Source organism: Galeopterus variegatus, unplaced genomic scaffold, assembly GCF_000696425.1.
Source record: "Galeopterus variegatus unplaced genomic scaffold, G_variegatus-3.0.2 Scaffold1248, whole genome shotgun sequence".
NCBI classification, from domain to species: Eukaryota; Metazoa; Chordata; class Mammalia; order Dermoptera; family Cynocephalidae; genus Galeopterus; species Galeopterus variegatus.
Genome location: NW_007727359.1, coordinates 309,982 through 329,110, shown reverse-complemented (window position 1 = coordinate 329,110; position 19,129 = coordinate 309,982). Strand labels below are relative to the sequence as shown.

At 35.4% G+C, this 19,129-nt stretch overlaps 1 protein-coding gene across 1 annotated transcript in view; it reads left to right on the top strand.

The window, feature by feature from the left end:
• Positions 1-148: 148 nt before the first annotated feature.
• The window catches only part of CNTNAP4 (contactin associated protein-like 4), a 276,072-nt gene continuing 257,091 nt past the window's right edge, over positions 149-19,129 (top strand). Inside the window, exon 1 of the mRNA XM_008575870.1 lies at positions 149-362. Within this exon, the coding sequence (XP_008574092.1) occupies positions 278-362 (85 nt within the window). The 5' untranslated portion in view covers positions 149-277. The remainder of the gene's footprint in view (positions 363-19,129) is intronic.

Genomic DNA, 19,129 nt, shown 5'->3' with positions numbered 1-19,129 from the left:
GTGGGCGTGGCCGCGGCGAGGTCGGTGCCTGCGAGGAGAGATGCTGGGAGCTTGCAGTGAGTAGTCAGGGCTGTGTGTGCGTGTGTGTGAGAGACACAGAGGGGGAGAGGCAGAGGAAGGAGAGAGAGAGACGCAGGGAGGGAGGGAGAGGAACAGAGAGAGAGACCTAGACGTGCTGAAGACCCAGACAAGGAGCCGAGAGAGGGACTGAGAACACAACGCTGGAGCGCTCAGACAGCCACTCAAGATCTTTTGGGGGAGCCCGATAAATGGGAACATGGGCTCTGTCACCGGAGCTGTCCTAAAGACCCTACTTTTGTTATCTACTCAAAATTGGAACAGAGTCGAAGCCGGGAATTCCTGTAAGTATACAGCAAATGATTTCAAACTTACAGGGGCGAGAGGGGTGGGGTGGGGGGCTGGCTGCAAAACTTTAATTCTGTTGTTTTTATGTTTATTATTTGCAACTGAAATTGCTGCAAAGCATATTGCTGTAAATGAAGCATCACTTAGAAATCCTGCAAGTATGACTGGTTTGTACTTGTCTTTTCTCTTGGTCTGGTCAGAATCTGCAAAATGTTATTTCTTGTTTTGTCTGAGCAGAATCTTACCCTCTTGTCTTTGAATATTCATTGAGAACGCTCAAGTTCTGGTAAGACATTAAATTAGCATTTTAACCAGGGAATAATGTGCGAATGTCTTCATTTCTTCCTTTTTTAAGGTTTACTAAATTTTATTGGAATTATGTCTAACAGGAAAACAACTGGCAGACTTTACATTATGCTGCATTAGCTTAGATTTCTGAAGTTTGCAATTTGGCAGACCAGTAGCTGGCTGCATCTTTCAAATGATACAGGCTAATAACTGAAATGTACTGCAGACTTCAGGAGCAACAGAACTGGTGGAGGCAAACCTCAGTAATGAGCTGTGCCCTCATTGCTAAGAGAATGAGACCCAGAGCATTTCTGAAAGAGGGGCCCATCCCCACATTTTGCTTAAAGGAGAAACAGTCAGGTGATCTTTCAAAAGTAGTATTCTTTAGTGGTTGGATTTTTAAACTTAATAAATGTATGATTGAAGATTCTGATTGAATACAATTGACTCAGGGAAGATTAATTACAACCTTATTTCTTTTTTTACTGAAACATAATTGATATACACATTTGGGGGGTACAGAGTTGACTATCCATACTTGTGTACGATGTGTGATGATCAGATCAGGATAATTAGTATTCATCATTACAAAACATAATCATCCTTTGTGTCCATTAACCAATTTCTCCCTAACCCCCTCTCTTTCCCCCTTTCCCATCTCTAGGAACCACAGTACAACCTTTTTTCTAATGTAAATATCGACCAAAATAATTTGGCAGACTCCTTCCGTCCACTTTTTATTAGAGATAGAAAAAGTTTTAGAAGTTATATTTGACTTAAATTCTCTAAATGAGAGAATTTTTCCCTCCTGATGATGGACAAGCTCTGCAAATATAACTTTTTATTTCTTTCTTGTATTTAAAGGAAAAGCTCATTTAAGAAAGGGCTATGAGGCCTGTTCAGGAATTTATGTTGCCGCTGGGTCACCAGGTTTAGGTTTGGGGGACACAAGCCAGTAATCCGGTACTTGCTGTGGCACATCACTTGACTAAAGTTCTCTGATGTGAGAAAAACATGAACTTACTGTCACAAGCCAAATGTCCATTCACACTGCATGGCTACTATGATTTTGTGTTTCCATTCAGTATGAGCTCCTTTAATGTCATGGTGTGTATCACTCTGAAAGAAGAGAATTTTGTTCCACATGCTGCACTGTGTTTCAGATTCAATTTTGCTTTGGGGGAATAAGAATCCCACAAGTCAATAAAATGTACATAATTTCACCCAGTTAAAATCTTGGAATCCTGTCACAGTAGCATTTGACAGACGTTGCAACAAACAAACAACAGGCAACAACTGAACAAAAACAAATGAAGTTTTATAGAAAATTCATCTTCCAGTTACTGAAGTTCAACCAAAAAGGAAGGCACTAGAGGTCACTCTTACGATGTAAAGCATCTTATCTCAAGCATCCTCCCCTTAAGAAAAGCAGAGCTCAATCTGGCCTAGACTCAGTCCTGTCTTTCCAATATACCATGTATAGTTGGGTTTATAACATGTTAATATGATTAATTGCACTACTAGGTGTTTATGTTTGTTTTCTTGAACCCCAACAAAAAGTGTGAGATGCAGATCAACATTAAATAGCTTTTTTTGTAATGTATCTTCTTAGTAAAGAAGATCTGAGGAGATCACAGTACTCATGCCTGTTTGGCTCTGGCTGGGCCTCCAGCTGAGACTAAAAATTTCAGTCCTGGTTCTGTAATCATTCAGCCTTGGTTTATTCAGGAAGTAGTTTAATGCTCTTCTAAACATTTGATGAACATAAAAATTTTAAATTATTAGGAACATTTAAATTTTAAAACTGGAGTTTTTGGCTAGCATATATCTTAAGAGTTGACTGTTCTTCAAGTGTCAAAAATGTAATTAAATAACTTCATATAATTAAAGTTGCATTCTTGCTAATGTTTTGACAATAAAATTTGCAGCAGTAGACATAAAAGAAAATATTTCATTTTCCAATTTTTATTTTATTCCTCAATATTTAGAAAGTATTTTCTTTTTGGAAGAAGCAGGGTCTACTTGTTACCAAGTCATGGTTGACAATACTTCACGTTTTCTCCTTTTTGGAAGAACAAATACATATGTCTCCCAGCAAGGTTGGAGTTTAGTGTATGGACAAGCTGCCATCAACAAGCATAAGCAGTTTTAAAGTGTTATAATATCTCCCATAATTCTTTTGGACAAGACTTTATATTGACAAAAAATGAATCAATCTTGAATAGCAATGTTAAAGTCAAGGAGAATTCAGTATAAATAAAGAAAATTAAAGATCTGCCTGTCAGATGAATACATAGACCTTTTCCCTTTATTTAAAGCTGATTCACCAGGAGCAAATCTCTTTATCTACTGAGTCAGCCCAAGGCTGCCAGTATGAAAGCTTTCATGGGACAGGACTCTGTAAACCCAGGACAGCTCAGGGATTAGGTAGACTTTAAGTAGAATGTTAATTGATCCAATAAATCAGCAGGGAAACTTTACATAAGAAGAATTCTGTGCAAATACACACATATATGCTCATATATTTGTATATATGTATATAAATATGTATAAACTATAGACACATGTGTTTGCACATTTTTGGTGGCTCTGATAATTATCTGTATAAAAATGAAAAATGTTAAATGGGCCACATTTCTTTGCCCACTGGTGCCCTTTCTGACATTTCAAAAGCAGTGAACCTGCCCTAAGTCTTTTCTCTTTGTTCTGATTAAGATAAGCTTGTTATTAAATTGAGGTGTCTCTTTCAAGAAAGTTTAGAGACAGATCCTTGTAGAAGAGCTCGCTCTTTGAGAAGCTGCACTGGCTGTTCTTAGTTTCTTCACTTGCTACTACACTAAGAAGGGAGACATCTCCCTATTTTAGAATTGCTCTTATGAATTTAGTTTATGAAGATTAAGACATTATTGGGTGAGGGGCTAAGTCACCACAAAAGAAGAAACAGGTGTAAGTAGTAAGGCTAAGAGTTTTGCTTCTATGTTTACTCTTGCAGATCATGTGATGGAGGCTCTCCAGCCTCAGGTGTACTGAACCTTACTCTGAGAATAATTAATGCTCACCAGGTTGCTTACCAATGATTTAATTAGAAGTTAGCTTCTTACTGTGTTCTTTCCTTTCTTTCATTGAAATAAAAGGTATGCCCAATAACTACCCAGAAAGAAGCACTAAAGACTGTGTTAAAATCAATAATAAATGAAAATAGTTAGTTGCCTGAGAAGATGATCACTCTTGTGGGCTTTGGGAAGCAACCTAAATTCAACTGAACAGATTATCAGATTGTTAAAACTCAACCTTGTAACTCTTTCTAGAAGACTCCTTTTTTCTCCTGCACCCCAAAATTCATTTCTATAGCAAAAAATAGCTAGAATACAATAGGAAATTACTGATAAAATATGATTCTATGATGCAGAAGGTCATATGATTCTATGACCTTGATATAAAGGTCAGCATGCACTTTGACTCACTTTTCTAATAGCAATGGGGATTTGTTTTCATCCATTTGGTGCATTCCCCACACTTTTTATTGCCTGCATCCCAAATCATTTTTGATAAGGGCAGCCTCCAGCTCTGGGGGTAGCATAGCTTATATGCTAAGATGGGGAATCAAACATGACCTTCACATGATATCTAGTGCTTACTCTAAGTCATAAATATTATTATCGTCATCTGAAATTAATTTTGGGATTTATACCATATATGAATAATTTCTCTATTAGAGCCAATCTCTATATCAAGATTAAATTGACTTACCTCTTCAATAAAAACCGATTAATAGAATTGTATAACATCAATTGTAAGAGAATGTAATATTTAACTCAGAGGTTGGCAAACTATGCTCCATGGGCCAAATCTGGCCCGCTGCCTGTTTTTGTATGGTCCATGAGCTGAGAATGGTTTTTACATTTTTAGCTGAAAAAAATTTAAAGAAGACTTATTTATGGCTCAAAAAAATAAGAAATTCAAATTTCAGTCATCATTCATTCTTATTAGTAGGCCTGCATGACAAAAATTTGTACTCAATTATTATTATGATATTTTGAATTTTATCAATAAAATCTTGTTAAAATTGTTTTCCCTCTTATGTAAGTAACTACATAATATGTTTTACCATCTGGCCCTTTATAGAAAAAGTTTGTTGACCTCTGATTTAAATAATATACAAGATAATATTATGATGAGACCTAGAGAGTGTACAAGTTATACTTCTATGATAAAATTTAGCACACAAATACATACTTGTAGAGTTGTGATACTGAAGGCAATGCTATTATTGCCAGGAACTATAACAGAAGAAACCTTCAAGTTAATATCTTCCTCATATGTTTCCTCTTAAAGACTTTATTGCTCAGAAATCTTATTTCAGTGGATATGATTTATTTGTAATTATTTGTAAGGTTTCAGCAGTTTTGGTTGCTAAGAGGACATATTTAATCTCCAGTTATCCTATTCGTATAAGATGTTAAATAAAGTGTGTAATTGCATCTTAAATATTATGAATGAAAATTCTGCTGTTATTTTACATTTTCATGGGTATAAAATATTCTACTCCATACCAATCAGAAACTTACATTTGATAGATGAAGGAAGTGCTTAGATAGAAGAGTATTCTTGCCCCCATGACTTTTGAAGCAGCAGCTTCCTAAAAATTTTGAAACTGGCAAACTTTCTAAAATAAATTGAAAAATAGATTTTCATTTAAGCACTGCCCATTGGGAATTCCCAGTAATTATGCAAGTACCTTTCACCTACTCATGCCAGTATAATTAATTTTTATGTAACTACCTTGCCCATTTGGAATTGTATTTACTGTTGATTTCCAAGAAATGAGCATTGGCCTTATTTTATTTGGCTGTTGACTACAGTTTTTAAAAACTTAGTGAAAAATGTGGTGTGGTATGATGTGGTAAAAAATCATTTTCATTGAAATTCCATCGGAGCATTTTTTTTTCAAAGTAAAAGTCCATTTGTTAAAATAGTTTATTTTTTGTAATACTGTTTTAATGGTTCAGCTTTAAGTGAAGATTTCTGAGTCTCATCAAGAGACCGATTTCTGTGTTAAAGAGAACCTAGGACAATCTCACAGAACTTACTGAGTGGGACTTTGGTTGTCAGTGAGAATTGTGATGGGATCCATGACCGTTCACTGTATGTAAACAATTAAGGATAGTGACATTGACATCAAATGACTTTGAATTTTTTTTCCACGATAGAATATCAGCCTTTCTTTACAAATACCCATATTTCTCAAATTGCTACTATATTTAGAATTTGAATCTTTTTTACCTTGTATTAATCAATAGTGGGACCTTAATATTGTCAACTAATGAATCATGTGACCTTTAGGCTGCCAATTAGTCCTAGGTTATTTAAGAAGCCCTTCACTGTCCTTTAAAAAAATCTTTTCCTTTCCTCCTTAGTGATTGAAAATTAAAACAATGGTCCAGCCCCTGAAAACAGTAGGAAGAATAAGAAAAATTTATCCAGCATTGTTGCATAAATCACAGATATGCATCTTCAGATTGGTAATTGAATATTTCCAGTAAAATATTAAATAAGGCAGACTTTGATCTGATGCTTTTAATGGCCTAGTGTTTTAATTATTGCTTATAGCTTAGTTTTTAAGTTTTTATTCAAAAATGTTGGTCTCAATAACTTTAGTATTTATCTAGAATCATTGCTATTTTTCAGGTTAATTAATATGATAGAAAAGGGTTGACCCATTACAGAATATGTGCTTAAAATAGGAGATGTTTTATGAGTTAACCACTTTCATGAGATGAAATAAGCTACGCTGTTGTTGCTGTTGGTAGGGTGAATTCTTATAAAATATATGGATGATTGTTTTAATGGGTATTTCAGTTAGGAACTTTTAGAAATACTCTTTACCAAACAGATATTCAAAAACAAGTCTTGAACTGTAACATCAAAAGTTAACATCCATTACAACTTTAAAATCTGAGAAAGAAAAATAAATGCCCTCCATGCAGACAAGAATTATGGAGCTTTAGGTTGTCACTGAAAGTTCTTCTTAAAGGAAGAATGAACTCATCAAAACCCCCAATTTACTGAATATGGTAAAATAAAATAATTCACCCTTAAGATTAGCATTGTAATTTGAAAGCTTTCAGGTTTAAAACATAGGTTTAAAAGTTCAAGAAAAATAATAGTTTGTCCATAATTCTAAGTTACAATGAATTATATTTCTAAAAAACAAAGATATCATTGACCATTCGATTATCTTAATTGTTTTTTGGGAAAGACTGCTGTTTGAGATTTCAACATGCAGATTTCTTCAGTGCATCCTAAGGTTGCGGTTGTCTGACTGTGCTTCAATTTGGTAGGCATGCATGCATGTATGTATGTTTGTATATGTATGTATGCATTTATTTGATTTCTGGAATTGGCCTTCTTTGTTTTTAGTCTATGATTTTAGACTCTCCCAAGTGTTAATCAGGTGCCTGGTGACTCTTTGTTCGTAAAGACCAAATCTGGTAGGTTTCTGCACAAGTAAAGATGTTTTTGTTTCCCAGTTGACTTTTGGAGGACAGAGTTTTTGCCAGAATATCTTCTGTCAAGGTATTCAGACACATGGTACCTGAAACTACGATAGTGTGTAAGGACAAAGATTGTACATGCAAAATCCATTGCAAGTTATCATCATGGCTTCACTTTGCCCATGGATCATTGAGAGAGGAAGAGTATGTGCTTGTGTTTTTTTTATTTTATTCCCATGAATTTTCTTCATGGTTCATGGAAAAGTGATATTCTGGTAATAAAATTGGGGAAATAGCATAACAGGAGGTAAAATGAGTCTGTTTATGTTACAGTTAATGAGTCATTCCAATGTAATAATTGGAAAAGTGAGTGAAGCCTGAAAACATTTGACATTTTAAGTCATTCAAAATTAGTAACTATAAAATTTTTTAATGCCATAAGTATTTAATAGAGCAGTGATGAAATTTATCTCTAAGGTTTTTAAATCACAAAAGAAAAAAATGGTATGGTATTATCAGTTAGCCTATAGCTCTAATTACTTTCTTTATTAAGTACCTCTCATTACTTGAGAGTGCTCTATAATAAGATATTATGTGCTTCCAAATCATAAAAGACATATTTGTTTCTGTGACCATTTTTTTTTCCCTAGTGGCAATTGTGGTACTTACAAAGGTGTCATAGGTTGATATTATTTTAAAAGCAGCATGTAAATATATAAATTTACCTACCTTCTGAAATTACATTTATTGTATAGTTTTTAGACAAACTATAACCTGTAATTTTACTACTTGACTTACTCTGCTGTTATAACCTACAGAGATATTTTTTAAATGTCCTTTGAATAAGGACACTGATAAACTCTCCTAGGAATTGGTCATAAGCCTTGGAGTTGGTAGTTGCCTGGATGACCTTGAACAGACATTTGGTTCTCTTGGCTCACAATAGAGATTCCCATATTTTCCTGTCAGTATAAACCAATTACCTTTGCTATACTAGACACAATAGGGATTTTTTGGAAAATTTGGGAAAGTTAAGTTTCTGGGCTAATAGCTTTGCTTTAAAAGGTTGCATTTATATTCACATCTTCAAGCCTTGTCTTCAGTTTTCAAAGATATTAATATGTGTCTGTTTTAAAATCTGTTATCAGCAGATAACCAAGGAGAAAGATGGAACTATGTTGAAAATGGTCTTTAAGGGAATTGTGTTGCTGAGATAAAATTATTACAGTGTGTGTGTGTGCATATATTGAATGATATTGTGGGTGAGAATTGGGGAATGAGCCATATTGGTACTGGTGGCACATTTTGAATTAAGTAATGTTGGGGTATAGAATAAGGTTGTTTCTTATTTGCTGTCCATACAAGAATAGTCTCCAGTATACTTTTAAAATGGTATGTGGTGTTAAAAATTAGCAAGAAGTCTTCTTGGATCCAGCTTAAATTCATTTCAGAGGAACAATATTGACCTTTTGTGATCTCACAGTTCTTTATTTACTAGGATATGGTATAAAGACCTAAGGACCCCAACATTTAACTCGACTGCTCTTCACTTCCTGGGTACTAGCCTTTCTGAACATGGCAATGGAGGCAGAAAATGGCAGGAGAGATTTTGGCTTAAAAGCCACTAGATGAATTGAAGCATAATTTAAGTCTGGAAGACAATGCAGTAAAGTAATACTGGATCATGAATGGGGCATTATAAACAAAGTTTAATATTTTTTCACCTCATTCAATTTTATCTCTCAATTTTGGCTGATTTTAAACAAAAAGAATCTATCTCCAAGGCAGAAAGCTGCATGAATGCTTAGTGATCCTCATAATTAGGGATTTGTAATACATATTTACATTTGCCATGTTTTAGATGTTTAGGACTTAATTAAGAGAACATTGCTAAAATAAAAGCAATTCTATCTAAATTGGTGACGAGGGAATTCTATGCAAGGTTATAAAGCTGCTCAATTAGGTTCTTTTGTTCCATAGTGTGTATGATTACTGTGCTTATTTGAACTGCTGTACTTTAGCGTGGAGATTGTATTACAGTCCTGCTAAGGAAATTTCATGGGCCTGTAAAAAGTCTTAACACAACCTCTTAAATATCAGAAGATATGTAACCTTTCCTAAAACAAACAAAAAAATAAAGATCATTTGGGAGAAGAACTAGGATACATGCCTGTAAAAAGTCTTAACACAACCTCTTAAATATCAGAAGATGTGTAACCTTTCCTAAAACAAACAAAAAAATAAAGATCATTTGGGAGAAGAACTAGGATACATTTAAGAAAGCAAAGAGCAAACACTGAAGATAACATTTGGCTTCTTAAGCTCACAGCATCGTTTATCACAAAGTGGAACATGAGAAAAGAAAACATTTCATAGTCCACTATCTACTAGAGGAATGAAAAAAGTAGGCTAAAAAAACATGATGTAGAATTGTAGGTACTAAAAATAAAATTATGATCACGATAATTTGCTATACTTAAGATGTAAAACTGAGCCAAATTCATTTTTTACTGGTTCTTGTAAATGACCTTCATTTCTTAGAAGGCTTCCTATGTGCTTGTCTATGAGATGGTTTCCTTATAGGTACATGTAATTAAAACATGAAATAGATTATCATTAAAAGAACGTACGTAGTATCATTCATCACTGAAACGTTCTCTGGAGAAGATGCCAGGAAGTTCTCTGTTTTTCTGAGTTAGCAAAATTGAGCCTCCTGTGATCATTTCCCTCTTTCATTTTCCTGGATACAAGGATAATCTGGCTGTGACATCTGTCGTGTTAGCAATAGCCAGGGTTGATTTGGCTGAAACTGGTGAGGCAGCTGTCCTCTCTTCCTTTCTCACTGCTTCCTGTGACTCCCATTCCTTCCATTCTATAGCATACAACACCTATTATTGTATTTTTAGGTAAGTCTGACATAATGCATTGGTGTATTTAATCAATGCTAAGGTTTCTTTATTAAAAAAGCAAGCCTTGCCTTGCAGCTACTTTTTTATTGTTAGGTACTTTCAACATTAAATGCAGGCTTATTAGAAGAGCAAACAAATATCTTCCTATTCTGTATTTGCTGATATTTCTACTTTTTCTGTCTTTACTGCTTTCTCTCCCTCAAAATCCTGGTGTCCTGGATGTCTTCTAGCCTACATCTCTTGGCCTTTGCATCTGGGGTTCCTTCTGCCTGGATTACCCTCAGTTATTTCCTTCTAAATCCTCTTGGAAAACTTCTACTCAAAGCAAGCCTCCCCTCCTTCCTCCACGGAGTCGCACCTGATCAAACCACCTCAATTTTCGTTCTTTAGCAGAAATTCCACAGTCGAGTATTTGTCTATTCTACCTCGAGTGTTTGTTCATTCTTACCCTGATCACAGCGTATCAAAACTGAATTTTTAAAAAGTCTCCTTTACAAAACTGTGAAATCTTTGAAAGCCAAAGTTATTATTTTAAACACTTTTCTATCTGCAACACCTAGCACAGTCCCTGGAATAAACAGGATATTCAGTAAATGTGGAAAAAAAATTACATTGATGTATGGCTTGTATGTTTTTTTTTTTCTTGCTGAAACACTAAAAACAGAGGTGAAGAGAACCAAGCAATTGGAGCATTGTGTTATTTTAATGATTAAGAAAAGTCAGTCATCTTTAATTCGAAGATCATTTCGCTACCTTTTTAAAACTTTACTTGACTTTACATTTATCTGTATTATGTTTCATTTTGTTAGGTTGAGTACTTCATTCTGGTCTGTCATATTCCATTGTGATGCTTATTCTCCTGGCCATCCTATTCTTTCTTCCCCTCCCCTCTTTTTTTATTTATAACAAATGTAATATGATAGGCAACTGCATCAGATCATTTTGGATTGAGGACTCTCAATGGACAGACAGACAAAAAATACATCCTGAGTGTAAAGTAATATTGGAATATCGTCTTCTCCTTCCAGTCCATTCTTCGGTCTCTCCACCTCTCTGATCCTTTTCTTCAGTTTCGAATTAACATTGCAAAGTACTCCCCACATTCTGGGAAGAAATTTTTAACTCCTTTATCCATCTTGGACTTAATTTTTACCGTATTGGCTTTTATTTTACATTTTCTCATTTGAAGACATTTCTCCTCTACATAGGATAGAAGAAAAATAAAATTTGTTCTCTATTTTTTTCTTTTCATCATTAATTTTATCAAGAGTGTATACCTGCAGCTTCCTTGTTTTTTTTTTTTTTTTTTTTTTTTGCCTACAGATGGTTCTTTTCATTGCCTTTAAATTTTCTTTTTTACCAGCATTCATGAGTTCTGAACTTTTATTTTCCTCTTTTAATTGTACACATACATGTTCTTTTAAATTATTTTTCCTGCAAAGCTCCATCACTTTCTTTTAGATTTCTCTGATGTTTCTTTCTCCTCATAGTATATACGTGTGATTTTTTTGCCAGAATTTTATAATTCATTGCTTTCCAAACATGTTGACGTGTGTTATCATTAGTAATGACAAATATTCCTTTTGCATCGGGCTCTGTGTACTCTAAGGCGGTGGAGTGCACCTTTTTTCATTTCATTTGCATGCAGGCCTGTGAGGCAGATGTTATTATGACTATTTACAAACTAGAAAACTGAAATTTAGAAGGTGCTTGCAAGGCTATTGATTAAAGAAGAATAGAGCTGAGACTTGGACCCAAGTCCAACAACTCCACATCCTTTGCTTTTGAAATGGAATACTCCCACTTCTCCATGAGCCTTTGAAATAAAGATCTGTTTCACTCTTTCTAAATTCCTTGAGTCAACAGTTCCAAGAACAGGATATAAGAGGCTGAAACAGCCCAAATCACAAAGAAAAGCCAACTCCTTTTTGCAAGATTGCAGTGCTGCTTGACCAAGGCGCCCTGCCAGTTTTGTTTCTTCCATAAAAGCCCCTCTCCTTGCCCATCTGTAGGGGTACACTTTCTTTGGGTGCTGTAATTGTCTGCTAGGGCTGCCATAACAAAATATCAGAGTGAGCGGCTTAGCAGAAATTTATTTTTTCACAGTTCTGGAGGATAGAAGTCTGAGATCAAGATACTGTCAGGGTTGGTTTCTGGTGAGGCCACTTTTCCAGCTTTCAGGGGGCCACCTTCTAGCTGTGTCCTCACATGGCCTTTCCTCTGTGTGCATGGGACAGAGAGACATCTCTGTTGTCTCTTCCTCCCCTTATATGAACACCAGTCCTATCAGATTAGGGCCCCACCCTCAGGACCTTATTTCACCATAATTACCTTCTTAAACGTTCTTTAAATACAGTCACATTAGGGATTAGGGCTTCGACAAATGAATTTGGGGAGGACATAATTTAATTAATAACAGGTGCTCTCACTGTTGCAATTGCCTAAATAAAGTGACTTTTTCTTGGTATTTGGGAGAAATTTTGAAAGTTCAACAGCAGATGTATTGCTTTTACTGATTGGAACTTGACAGATTGAGTGAAGTCGTCCTTCAGTGGAATCCCTCCCCATGGCATTGCTGGGATCACTCGTGGTGTTCTTGTCCATGAGCTGCCACCACCTGGTTGCCACAGGGTGCCACCACTTCCCTGTCCCTTCTCTTCTTCCTTTTTATCCCTACCCAGTACTTTCTAGCTGCCTCTACTCAAGAGTTTCTGATAACCCTTAGAGGTATGTATCTTAATACAAAATAATGCCTGCCATCATTTCACAACAGTTTTATATCTTTGAAACTAGTCATTTCCTTTGAGTGTATTATTCTGTTCCAATTCTCCTTGCAACAAGTCTTGGAGAAAGATAGGATGATAATTTACTGCCTCTTGTTAAAATCACCTTCTTATGTATCACCAACATTCCCATAGCTGTTATCACAAGTATTATTTTATCCCTCTCCAAATTACTTTCTCCTTTATGTTACCAAGGTCCAGTTGTGTTGTGATTTGTTCCGTATGTGTCTCATAGCTCCTCCTCAAAAGGTGATTTTGCAGTTTGTTTTCTCTGACACTTTGCCGCTTCCCAATCCGTAAATCTCAGAGCAGGCAGATTTTCTCTCTTCTTCCTGTGATAATTCTACACCGAGCCCCAAACAAACAAATAAACCATAAAATGAACAAACAATCATCATTCCAATAACTTTTTAAAAGTCAATTTAAAATTTGACTAACTTTAAATTTGTAGAAATGCCCTCCAAGTATCGGGAACTGGGACAGATGTTTGCCGTACATTATTTCACTCAATCTTAACACAGCATCTGTTCATGCCCAGTCTTTTCTCATATGCATGTTTTCCCATCCTCTCCAGTGCATTTCTCTTGTGGCTAAATAGTCTTTGTATTCATCTTTTATAAGGTTCATAGTAACCCATCAAATAGGTATGCTCATATTTAAACATTTCTCTATTCTGAACCAGTTGGTAGTTCATTGATTTATTTTTGCATTTTCTTAGTCTACCAGAATCTGCTTCAAGTAGTACATGGTTCCTTTAAGAGTCTTGTAATTCTCTAATATCACAGTATGTTAAGCCATTTGCAAATGTCCATGTCATGAACTGTTCAATGTTGTTGTCTCACTTTGTTTTGAAAAAAATCCAAATTTCTTTTGGAAGGAGAAATTTAAAGCCACAGCTGTCTCCTTCCACCCTTTCCCTTCCTACTCAAGAATTTATAACACTCAAAGATCATTTTATGTCTCTTCTAGCTGTATCATTTGTTCAAACATGAATCAGAAGTGGTGGGTAGAGATTGTCACATTTGACGGATCTCAGGGGGAAATCTGTCGCCCTCCAGGAAACCCCCTCAGTCATCAATTGGTCTTGTCAGTTACATGCCCAGTTGTCTCCCCAGCCCTCAGCCCTGTCACCAATCTTCTCTACATGCGTCCTTCTAGGGAGATAGGTGCCTGTGACCTCTGAGGGTTGCTGCAACGGCAAGATTTTTGTTGTAACCATCAGCCTAGTGTCTTCTCCAGGAGGCATGAATGACTGTTTACAGGAAGAAACTCCTAACTGATGTATGACTTTTGCCTTGTTGCTGATTTTGATTTCTTCTGGCATCTTAGAGTTTTCCATCTTCCTTTTCTTAAAAATTATACTTTTTGCATCTTTTTCAGAAAAATGTCAACATTTCAAGAAAACAGAACTAGTATTTCTCAATACTTTTACCACCCTCCTTAATCAGAGAAAGCAACCTGTATTTAATGAACGTCACGATGAGAAAGAAAACGCTCCAGATTTATGATTTTGAATGAGAACTCTGTTTCCATTGCTAAACCAGCACCAGTACTACTCGAGGCAGTCTTCTGGAGAGTAAATATGACTTTGTACTTATTTAACATGCCTTTGAGTGGTGTTACTCATTAATTCCAACTCCCTTATAAAAAAAAAAAATATCAGGGACTTTCAGGGCACTTTGCACCTCACTCTTTATTTGACTGTTGACCCCTGCATTTAGCTCAGCTCTCTTTATAGTTATGCCCGAGGCTCTTAATATTTCTTTCTTACTCCTCACAAGCCATGCACCACACCTTTGAATATTTGCTCTATCGAACAAAGCAATGAGATTACCATTTATATAATATTTTCTTTGATACAACAATATTTTTAAGCTGCTTTCTAGTTTTTTCCCTATCTTCCTATCTTTTTACTTGTCTGTTTATCATAGGTAAAAAATATCAAGGCAAAGTGATTTCATAGGATATTAATTAACTGGTTCTAAAATGAATTTCTTCTTAATTTGTATAATAAATTTTTTAGGTGGACTTCTGTGACTCTGCACTTAGGTGTTCTTTTACAAAGTATCCCTTCATAGTTTTATAGCTATTTGTTTAGAACTAATTGGACACTGTTGAAAATAAATGTATTTAATCACCCATTTCATATTAGGCAAAATACCAACTGAAATAGTACAAACAAATGGCTAATCCTAGAGTTTCAAATCATTGCATGCCTCAAAACAAACTGTTTTTTTTTTTTAATTAAAGGATACAACTGATGCCCAGAAAGGAATGTAGCATTTTTAGTAGAGTGGTTTGAACTGAGAGTAGTGTTCAGCTTTTTTCTTCTGCAGTCACTTCCTAAGCCGTCCATTCTTCTAAAAGCAAGTGATGCAGACAGTATAAGTCTCTGTCTATCCAGGTGCTGTTTTAAGCAAGTTCTGGTGTGATGTACAGAAAAACAAATATCAGAGATTTTGGAGGGTGAGTGGGTTGGGTAAGAAGACTATCCATCCATCCACTCAACCTCTAAAACAGGTACATGTGAGTTTCTTGTTCTAGTTAGGGTATTGGCGTAAAATCATAAATGAGTCAAAATTCCTGCCATCCAGGGACCCAAAACCAAATGGGAAAGACATAAAGGCATGCTTTAAAGTAACTTTAATAAGGGAAGACTGTGATACAATTCTGACTTATTTGGTAACCTATCTGTTTCCTATCATTTCCATTAAAAATCAGTAAATGAACAATAATATTACTAGAGTTGATATCTGATGAGTTTTTATATTTTTCACCTGACTGTGAATTGACCCAAAACCAAATGGGAAAGACATAAAGGCATGCTTTAAAGTAACTTTAATAAGGGCAGACTGTGATACAATTCTGACTTATTTGGTAACCTATCTGTTTCCTATCATTTCCATTAAAAATCAGTAAATGACCAATAATATTACTAGAGTTGATATCTGATGAGTTTTTATATTTTTCACCTGACTGTGAATTGACTGTTAGAAAATTTATCCCCATGAATTACACTGGGTGAATGTGTTCCATGTTAAATGAGCCCTGTAATTGCATGCTTTGGGACTCTGGTTATTTTTCAGGTGGCACTGATGCTTTGGAGAATTATACCTAAGAAAGAAAGAAATACTAGCTAAGTATGTTATAAACATTCTTAGTGAAATATTTTTACATTCCCTGGATGTAGTTGGTTTCATACAAACAATTACTCTTCACTGGGTTTGGCTATTGTTCATTCAATCTATTAAAGTGTTCCTAACTCTTGTAATTTCTGAGGCTTCTTGGGGTTTCACCTTACTCTGCTCATTTTATTCATTTATTCACTCAACAAATATTTAGTAAGCCACCACAGTGTGATACCTATCATTACACATGTCTTCAGCATCAGTGGTTTTGAAATGTTATAATGGTCTGATTCAGTAACTTCTTGCTAGCAATTGAGAGTAGAAGTTTTGACTCTCAGATACACAATGCTTTTGTGATCATATTTTATGCCTAAGGTTTTGATTTTCATTAAAATAAAATGTACGGCATTGTTCAGGATGCTTACTGGGTGGCTGGTGTTATTACAGGCAGTGTGCTCAGTGCCTGTCCTGGGCTTACTCTGAACCAGCTCACCCAGGGCTTAAAGCTCAGCATTGCCACTTCCTGGTTCTGTAGAAAAGCTCAGCACAGTGTGACAGGGGTGATGAGAGAGAGAAATACAAAGCATTTGGGGTGGCCATAGAGAGAGCATCAGGTGTGAGCAGAGGGAGTCAGTGAAAGATTTTTATTAAAGGCTGAATAGGAAAGCCAGAAGAGGAAAGAAGGGGGAAGCACATGCCGATCAGAGTGATGTCCATAAAAGCGTGGAGTGTTGAATGCACCACAGGTAGTTCAGAAGGACAGGCCTAAGGTGAGAAGTGGCCGGAGATGAAGATAAGAGTTGTCAGAAATGGCCAGGTCATGAGGAGTCCTGTATATTAAAACTAAGGACAAAGTGTTTTATGCAGAATCTCAAGAGATCATTTCAGTACTATAAGTGTTATGTGCACACACGTGTGTGACATTGATTAGATTGTATTTTGTAAAGTTAAAACTCTTGGCAATGTGGAGGATGGGAATGATGAGGGAAAGGGAATGGAGTCTAACCTGGGACCACAGAGACCAGATATTGAGCTGGTGAGTTAATGATGTCAGAAGTAATAAGAGCTACAGAATAACTAGGACCATGGCAATGGCAGTGAAGCGCAGACAACAGACTTGTCTCACATGCACATGTAGGACTGACAGAATGTCATGGCTGATTGGAAGTAGAGATACATGAGGACAAGGAGCACTCAACTCCAGAGGGTGGTTTTTGCTTTTGTTTTGTTGTAAATGTGTTTATATCTTTCAAAAAGTGATATACTTTTGGGATGTAGCTGCTTTCCTTCTGAACAAAAGATTTTAAGTGCATGCATTTTTTTTTAAACTCTCTTCCTCAGCATCTCTACAAAGAATCATATTGAAAATATTTTGAGATTGTGTGTGAAAGGTATAATGATAGGTATAATGCAGTGCTTTATACTTTAGGAAGAATCATACGTTAGTGGTGCATTGAGTAAAATCTTTCTAAAATAAGGCTCGTACAAAATACTTCCTGGCGTCACATGTTGTTGCATTTTAATGACATCTTTTGTGTTTAGGAGGAACAAGAACTTATCCTGCATTGAAGGTTTCATGGAGGATTCTTCCCCATCACTTAGCAGTGTGATGTTTTCCTGTCTCCCACTCAAATACCCACCTCTACTGCACCCCTTTGACTTAGACAGTAAAGGCTACTTACTCCTCACGACCAAAGACTGAATTCCTATAGTTGGTTTATTTAAATGCTTCAAGCCAAATACTTAGGGTTGAAGTATTTTTAAATGGATGTGTAAAAAGAGACATTAATAAAATGGAAAAGCAGGATTTGGTTAAAATTTTACAATGTGATCTTCAAGTTGTGGTCAGTTTAATTAAACAAATATTTACCAAGTGCCTGCCATGTTGAAGTATGTTCTACAAAATAGGTATGTGAAGATATATAGACACTGCTCTCAAAATGGAATAGAGAGAAGAGAGGAGAAAGTGAAATGATACAGTTCATCATGATGGTACTTATTGTACCATTTTTGGAAATGCCACATCATTTTGAATCTATTTCTTTTGCTGCATGTAGGGATTCAGCAGTCATGGGTAAACACTACTGAATTATTGACCATATTTGATGCTCTGAGCATTGAGAAGAACCAAGGTAATTGCCCCTCCAGAGAGCTTTAATTCTCCAGTGTGTTCTGCAGCGCTACACAATCCTGTGAGATTTAAAAATCTGTGGCAGGAAACATTTGAGGCTTCCCCTTGCTCTCCAATGGCAACTGTTATATTTTAAAAATATGCCCCTGGACATTCCAGCTATGAAGAAAAACCCAGAAGGATTTTCCTCAACAAAGTTGTAACAAAATAACCTTTACTAATTTATAACTGAACTTAGAGGACTTATGGAAAATAGGAGGAGAAACAAAGTGTTTTAGCACTTTCAACATCAAAATTTCAAGTACCACAAAACCAGCAACGGGTTTTTAAAGCTATTTTAATTGATACTATTTAGCTAACTCTTCTTGGCTATTTAGATTTCAGCATTTGTAAAACATTACTGTTTAATTTAAATTTTTCTTAAAACTAAGAAACATATACTAAAAATTCTATTGGCTAGGAATTTCAACCCTATCAATATAAATTCCCTGCACCACAAAGTACTTGAGGTGTTGAATGAAAGACAATTTATTTATATTTATTTGTATTCAATCACAATGTTATATTTAATTTCTTATGTTGAAGTCCTAAAAAATAAAAAATGAACTGTTCTTTTAAATGTGCATATTATGGGTTGATTTACAGTGAACATTAAATTCTTAGTACTGAGGAATAAGATAGTAAGTTTACTTGATTTACTTTGTTATACCTGATTCCAATCTATAACTTAAATTTTCTTCAATTTCATTGAAATTTATATTCTCAGGCTATGAAAAAATTTGCTGTCTTTTAAATTTGTCAACATTTACTATACAAAAAGAAGCCTAGAAGTTATCATAGACGATAGATAATCTTTCACTTTGCTAATGGTTATTTGAGATCCTCCTGCATGCTGTTTTCAGAATGCTTTATCCAAGAACTTCAAATAACTTGTCCTTTGTGATTTTGTTTGGTATCTGCAAAATAGAAAAATATCTTTTAAAAACTTTTATTTTTTTGTGTTATTTATAAAATAAGAACTGATAGATTT